Raw genomic sequence first — 8,305 nt, 5'->3', positions numbered from 1 at the left:
TTTCCTTCCTTCTAGTTGTAGAGTTTACAGTCAGCCAGGCTTCCTGTGGTTCTGGATGAAGTCCGTATTGTTTCTCTGAGGTATTAATCAATTGTTGTGTGCGGCATTAATTTCCCGGTGTTTATCTCTGCCGCCATCTTAGTTTCTCCAATAATCATTTATTATTACTGATGATAAGATTCAGGCCATACCTGCATATAGCACACAGTAAAACCCAGAATTTATTTTTGTGATTTTTAATATATATAGTTGAAGTTACATGTGTCAGATTTGAAAACTCATTTAAAAATAGTACAAATAGACTGATGTTAAACATGTTGTCGAAGCCAGCAGGTGACATGGAAGGTGAAAGCGTGATTATGTGAATAAGCAGTTACATGTTGTGGATTAAGAATAGAGAGGCTGCCCTGGCTGGCGTGGCTCAGTTGGTTGGGCATTGTCCCGTGCACTGAAAGGTTGCCGGTTTGACTCCCTGTCAGGACAATGCCTGGGTAGCAGGTTCAGTCCCCAACTGGGGTGTGTATAGGAGGCAACCCATTGATGTTGCTCTCACATCGATGTTTTGCTCGCTTCCTCTCCCCTCTTCTCTCTCTAAAAATCAATGAAAGAAAACAAAAAAAAAGAGAAAAAAAAAAGAATAGAAAGGTTGTTATCTAGAGAGGCAGTAATTATTTTAAATTAATCTCCTAGCATGTGTTGTTAGTGAGATACACCAATTTACCATGCTAGGTACCACTTGGAATGGTAATCCTTTAGCGAGTAGGCACTGTGTCTGAGTGCTCTGTGTCCACGTGCAGAGGGATGTGTACTGACCTTGTGGGGTGTTGCTTGCTCACCTGTAGGGCACACTGGCAGAGAGGATTCGTGCCGGCGGCGCTGGAGTTCCTGCCTTTTACACCAGCACAGGCTATGGGACGCTGGTGCAAGAAGGAGGGGCCCCTATCAAGTACAACAAGGACGGCAGCATCGCCATTGCCAGTAAGCCCCGAGAGGTAGGACGCGGTCATCCAGGGGACACCCGACCCCACTGTGAGCACAGGGTTCTGGTGACTCGTTGGGGAAATTGGTATAAAACCACCTCTATGTGAGAACCAGCACTGCCATTCATTAGCATAAATACGTTACCTGATTTCCAGCTAAAACTGAGCATCTGCTATTCATTCAAATCATACAGAGAAACCAGATTAAGTAAATGAGAAAAAACTGCAACTGTATAAGATGTGCGAGTTAAGATTAAATTTCTACCAATGTAGGAGTCTTTATAATTACGGATTATGCTTATGAGGAAAGTAGAGTAGCTACCTGATATAAATGCTATTAAAGGTTTCATGCTCAGGCCTCTTGTGCAATTGAAGGATGAGAAAAAGCCAAGGCAATCACAAGTTTATCCTCAATGTTAAAATATGGAATTTTGTAGTGGAATGAATGGGGAGCTCACATTATCACCTTCATTTTGTATACTGCACACACTTGAGCTTTAGGCTGAATAACTTCATTTTGTTTAAAGTGCTGGATAGGGGGTAACTTCACACACATACTAGGAAAGCATAGAACTCAAACAGGCTCTTAGTCCCTCAAAAAGGTAATAAACAAATGATTAGTAATAATAATTTGAAAAATATGTTAAATAAGCTTATCATTAAATAAACTCTAGATATTTGAGGTGCCTTAGATTTGAGGCAACTTCTAAGCATACACAGGCCCATATTTCATGCCTGGGTTTTTAGCATCTTTCCCATCTCCCTGCCTCCCTGGCTCCAGGAAGTGAGCACAGGTTGCAGAGATGCTCAGTTTGTTGCTAGGAAAGTGAACACTTAGAATCAAGGGGTGATCTCTTATCAACTTTCTGCTCATGGAGATGTTAGCTCTGCACCCCCTTTCTGAGGGAAGATGCAAGGTCCGCGAGCCTGTGCCCTGCTGTCCTCTGAGCAAGCCCTCCACCTGGAGCCTTGCCGTTCTGATCAAGGTGACCTTGGCTTTTGTTGACATTTTTGATATTCTATCTTTAATGCCTAATTAAACTTCAAAAGTTCTTGACCAAGTAAAAGGCAAGAGTCTAATTATTACAATGGATCTTAAGAATATAGGTAAAGATGGACAGAAAATTGGGTTAATACTTGAGGAGCTCACTAGCATTAACTCACCCTGGGAAACACAAGATACACTAGACTCTGTCCTGAATATCTGGGTTCATTTCTGCCTTGAGTCGGGTGCATGAATCTAGTAGTTTCGTAATTTTGTCTTGAAACAACTCCTATTAGCTCTTTATTTCCCTTGCTTATTGTAGGAAGGGGAAGTGAGTGAATTCCTTAATTCAGTGACGTTTGTTGAGTTCCTCTTTCCCAGGAACTTTGGAGAAGGGGGTCTAGACCAAGTCCCCCCTGTGGTGGAGGAACTGATAGGGAATGAATAGACAAACATACATGTCAATCAAGTAGGGCCAGGACAGAGAGAGGGATCAGTGGCCGCGAAGGCAGTGTTTCAGGTAGGGTTAGGGAAACCTCACTGTGAAGGTGACATTGGTAGAGAGACCTGAATAAAATAGGCGAAAGAGCTGGGCAAAGATTACAGTGTTGTGGTCTAGTCAGAAGGCAGGAGGAGGACAAGGTCCTGAGGCAGGCTTGCCCTGTGTGTGGAACAGCAGGGTGGTGAGACTGGAACAGAGTTAGTGAGGCCGAGAGCAGTGGGATTGAAGGTTGAAGAGAGACAGGAGCCAGGTCACATGAGTGTGGATTTTACTGAGAGTGGTGAGCGGCCAGCGGAAAGTTGTGGGGGAGTGCTGTGATCTGAGCTACGTTTTGGCAAGTTGTAGCTGTGGGGAAGTGAGGTTTTTTTGCAGGGACCAAGAGCAGCAGCAGTGAAAGGGATTAAGAGGCTGTTGCATTAATCCAGGTGGGAAGGTAAAGTGGAATTGGTGAGGAGTGGTTGGAATAGGGGTATATATTCATAGTAAAGCCAACAGGATTGACTGGTGGATTGGTGGTGGCTGGAAGAGAAGACAGAATCAAGTATGCTGCTTGTTGAGAGGGGCTGGGCATGGGGGTCAGCGAAGAGCTCTGGCAGAGACCGATGCGTTGAAGACGTCCACCGTGCTCCAAGAGGAGGCACGCAGTAGGCTCCGCTAGGGATGGGAATGCAGAGGCATCGGCATATAGTATTCAAGTCTTTGGGACTAGATTTTTGGCTAGGGCTGGAGAGCAGAGAGAGAACACCTCGTTTGCATATAAAGGTAGGGAAGAGGCCTTGAAGGAGCAGGAAAAAAGAATGAGAAAGTGTCTAGTGAGTGAAGTGGAAACCTAGGCGATTTGAAAGATGGGGCATTTTACAAAGGAGCGTGTGATCAAATGTGTCGGCGTGTGCCGAGGTTGGGTAATAGTGTATTGGGAAGTGACCATCAGATCTGGACACAGAGGTCGTTGGTGACTTTAAAGAGTAATTCTTTTAGAGTAGAGGGTTTTTCTGGAGTGATGAAAATTTGACTGGAGTGGATTCAAGAAAGGACTGTGCTGGGGTCCAACCCAGCAGGTCCAAGGGTCCCCAAAGGTGTGGACGGAGTCGGCGAAGAAGGAATGACACGGAGACAGCATTCAGTTGATCAGCAGCCTTGCCAGGATCTCTAGCCACAATCTCCAGCCAAGTTCTGTGTCTATGTTCTCTTGCTAGGTTCTCCAGCCACGTTCTCCAGGTTAGGTTCTGTCTTTTGTTGTCTTGTTGCATCTGTATTTATACCAGTTGATTCCAATCCTATCAATCTCTAGTCCAAAGGTTAGGGTGTTTCTTATCTCCATTCCAGGGAGTAAAGATTATGTAGCTTAAGCATGATTGTTTGTAGTTAAAGAGATTAATTACCGGCCTGGCACTTAGTGAAGCGGTTTTATTCCCTCCCTAACTTCAGGGGAAAATCTCTACCTGGGGAAACAACCTTTCTCGGAGAGGTGACATTGGTTAAAACACATAGTGCCAAGAAGGTGAGCAAATATATTAAGAACAGTATGCCATATATGCCAGGTCCCTTGAAACAGCAAGGGTGGACCGGCTCCCGGCAGGACTGGAAGATGAAGTTGAGGCCATGAAATGCACAAGTCTTTCAAGTGAGTAGAGTGGCCAGTTAGACAAAACCAATTCCTTCCCTTTTTTAAAATTTTAGAATAATAACTAAAACTCACCAACTGCTAGTGCATAGATCCGTCAGGAAATTATATAATTAAAGTTTAAAAAGCCAATTTTTAAAAATTTACTTTTCCCGGGGTTAGCATATATTTAGATCTATATGTAGTTTTCTAGATCTGTATGTAAAATACTCCATATGTAAACATTATCATTGATGCTCACAGTAATGACTCTTAAATACATAATACCCTTTAAAAAAAACTAGATATTGATGTGCAGCTTACAAATATCTTTTATATAACTTGCCTAAGCTTTTATTAAATGAGATCCTCATTCATCACTGATTCCATAAATTCAATATTTTCTAGAAGGAAGGTGGGATAATGTCTTTAAGGAAGCTGTTGTTTAAGAAAGAATTTTTTTTAACAAAGAAAGAATTTCAGTTTTAAACCATAGTATAGTTAAAGAAGTTAATGTACCCAAACTTTCAAAGGCAGCTTTCTATAAAACGCATGCTGTTTGTCCACTAGGGGGTGTGGTGGTAATGGGAATGGAGTGCTGTGTGTCAATGGCTCCTGTCTTCATAGTGATGGATGGAGCACAGCTTCCACGTTGTTCCCAGGGCCGTGACATAGTTTTGCTTTAAGCTTCTTCCCTTCTTCACCCCGACCCCTCCATACATAGTAGAACTAACGGCAGTAAACATACACAGGTCAATAGCATTCCATTAGACCAGAAGAGAAGTTATAATAGAATAAAATATCGCATTCATAGTAGCATCAGTCACTATGAGGTACCTGTGACCAAATTCTAAAAACATATACAAAGCTTTTGGAGTGAAAATTGCAAAAACGATTGAAAGAAGTAAAAGAGACTTCAAAAAATATTGTGCTTATGGGTGGGACCATATAGTGTGCCAGTTCTCTCTAAATTCCTCTACAAATTCTAGGAATTCCAATTCAAATCTCAACAGATGATTATATATTAATTAGGAGAGGTGAATGGACTTTTAAAACCATTTCATTTATTTTTTATTCTTTTAAAATATATTTTTTATTGATTTCAGAAAGGAAGGAAGAGGGAGAGAGAGATTGACATATCAATGATGAGAGAATCATTGATTGGCTGTCTCCTGCACACCCCCTATTAGCGATTGAGCCTGCAACCCAGGCATGTGCCCTTGACCAGAATCGAACCTGGGACTCTTCAGTCCACAGGCCAACGCTCTATCCACTGAGCCAAACCAGCTAGGGCAGAACCATTTCACTTATATAAACAGTACATTGTATAGTTTTTTCCTTGGGGAATGGAGAAAGAGGGACAGGTATTATGTTCAATACGTAACTTATGGACACAAGTAATAAAATGAACACTGACATACACAGTCATAGCTCAGTTCCTCAGGTTGACCGAGCTCTCGCTTGTCACTGAGCCTTTGCACATGCTGTTCCCTCAGTTCCCCCTTCCAGCACTTTCACTCAGTCCCAGTTGCCTACCACACTCATCCTTCGGGTCTCCCTTTAGATTCTTCTCTCTCTGAGGAACCTTTCCCAGCTAAGCTTGTGCCCCTCTTATCTGCCTTTACCAGAGCTCATATCACAAACAGCAGCCGTGCAAATACCTGACAGCGCCCCCTTTGTCTCCTGCAGGTAAGGGAGTTCAATGGCCAACATTTTATTTTGGAGGAAGCAATTACAGGGGATTTTGCCTTGGTGAAAGCCTGGAAGGCAGACCGTGCAGGAAACATCATTTTCAGGTAGTGTGATGGCCTTAAAAAAGACTAATGTAGTGCATTTCAGCAACTTAATATTTCAATATTTCTCAAGTTATGATTAAAAAATGGATATCTTGATGTGTTTGGTATTTAAAATTTTATTTTAAAATGGCTGAAAATAAACAGCAGCACGTGTGTGTGCGTGTACATGTGTGTGTGAATGTGTGTATGAACAGCGGTCTCACTGGTATGGAGTACTGGTGGGAGTCTGTTCTGATTGGCGGATGTCCACGTTGCTCTGCTTGCTAAGTATTTGCACCTATATACCCTTGAATTTAGTCCCATACAAATTATGTTTTCCTCCATGTATTTTAGTTGCCAATACCTATTACAATATTGACATGCTTACAAAAGATGAGAAAACCACACAATTACATTTTATTTTGATACCAGAGGCCTGATGCATGAAATTCATGCAAGAGTAGGCCTTCCTTCCACCGGCTTCCCTCTGGTACCCAGAACTGGGGCTTCCCTCACAGCCCAGGCTTCATCTGGAAGGTTGTCCGGAAGGACATCTGGTCTAATTAGCATATTATGCTTTTATTATTGTAGATTGTTATTTACATGCACTGTCTTCAAATGCCCGAGCTACTTTGATGTTCTGGAAAGATATTGCTAGCAATTACTTAAGTCAGGCCTTTTCCGGTCTTATTGCTGTCTACTAGAAGTCTAACCTTAATAGTGCTCAATTTTCTTCTCATTAACTGCATGGCCAAAGATATGCTTAATAGACTTGAAGATCTTTTGATTATCACAAGCTTGCTTAATACTAAGTATTTAATATTTTGGATTTATGGATTATATAGTTGTTGTTTTTTTAAAATTATACCACCTTTCAATATATGCATAAAGTTAAAAAAAATTTTCAAAATGTTTGGTATTAAAAATTTCACCTATTAGGTTATAGAAATCATTTTTTTTCTCATTATATTGTCATTTATTGCATTTAGTTTGCAATTTTTTATCTTTATCAAATGCAGCTTTTGTGCGATCACAGCTAAATACTCAGTGGGTTGCGGGCACATCCCCAGTGGGAGATGTGCAGGAGGCAGCTGATCGATGTCTCTCTCTCATCGATGTTTCTAACTCTCTGTCTCTCTCCCTTCCTCTCTGTAAAAAATCAATAAAATATATTTAAAAAAAAAATTTCACCTATTAGGTTATAGAAATCATTTTTTTCTCATTATATTGTCATTGCATTTAGTTTGCAATTTTTTATCTTTATCAAATGCAGCTTTTGTGCGATCACAGCTAAATACTCAGTGATCACTCTCACACTGTTTTTGTTCATTTCTGAAGAACTTATAATATTTATATTATGTTTGATTTCTTGAATTCAATCAGTTTTTGGAATTACAGCTAACTTTGGCCATACAGAAGACATTTTGCATCATATCTATCGCACTTGACACATTGGTGTATTGTTTGCGAAGTTCAATTGCTATTTTTAAATAAAGCAATGAAATTGTATAGCAGCAAATGGAGATGAATTATTTAAAATATTTCCATGAATTTATCCCATGCTTCATTGCCTGGCCCCGGTATCTAAGCACTGCACAGGGCTATTTTAAGCACAGGCTTCATGCTTGTGGTTCAAGTACACATTACGCTTTGATGTGAAATGAGAACGCATATCACCCATGGTCAAGTCACTTCGATTCTTAAGATACTGACTTTAGAAGAGTGGACACCTGGTGCAGAGGTCTGTCTAGGCCGAGGTTAAAGTGGGGGAGCACCCAAGGACACACCTGTCCTTACACCCGTCCTTGAATCCAAGTGAAATAGGCATCGGTGGCCTGAAAGCTCCAGTAAACCATAGTGTGACTTAGTGCCCTTCATCAAAGAAGATTTTCTATCAACGTACACTCTCAGAAACAAACATATATATACATTTTTATGGTTAGAGGAAGTACATTGGTGTAGGAACTTGGGAATGCAAAGCCATCAGCGAAATTGGCACCTTCTTGACGTTTTTATACCTCCGTGTCTGATGTGGGTGTTGTACTTTCATTGGAAATTGGCTTTCCAGGGTGACCTTTGCAGGTGACTCACAGGTTCCCAATGAATGTTTCACTTAATTTCAGCAGCAGGCTTCTCCTTAATAGAGAATAGAAATACTGTACCCTCTCCTATAAAGTCCTTGCTACTTTCCCTTACTATTTTATTAGAGCAAGTTTAGTGAAGTATTCAACTATAGAATTAAAGCAGCATCCCAATGAAAAGGTTTAGGGAAATTGGTATCAAATAGATGTATTAATAATATGAAAAATAGCCCGTCAACCTTATAAAAAGCTATATTATTGAGTGAAGTGGGTATCATATTGTTTTTACTTATGAAATAATTATAGAACTTTAATCGAAGGGAAACTATAATTGGGAAAAAAAATAAAAAGCAAGAAAAAAGAGAACGGAGAAGATACG

General features: G+C 40.8%; 1 protein-coding gene across 1 annotated transcript in view; it reads left to right on the top strand.

The window, feature by feature from the left end:
- The window catches only part of OXCT1 (3-oxoacid CoA-transferase 1), a 116,914-nt gene that overhangs the window by 15,417 nt on the left and 93,192 nt on the right, over positions 1–8,305 (top strand). Inside the window, exons 5-6 of the mRNA XM_015571001.1 lie at positions 843–992; positions 5,760–5,866. Coding sequence (XP_015426487.1) covers positions 843–992; positions 5,760–5,866 — 257 coding nt within the window. The remainder of the gene's footprint in view (positions 1–842; positions 993–5,759; positions 5,867–8,305) is intronic.

Source organism: Myotis davidii, unplaced genomic scaffold (genome assembly GCF_000327345.1).
Source record: "Myotis davidii unplaced genomic scaffold, ASM32734v1 scaffold348, whole genome shotgun sequence".
In the NCBI taxonomy this organism is placed as follows: domain Eukaryota; kingdom Metazoa; phylum Chordata; class Mammalia; order Chiroptera; family Vespertilionidae; genus Myotis; species Myotis davidii.
Note: the sequence above shows the minus strand (reverse complement) of the source record. Positions and strands in the feature narration are given on the sequence as shown.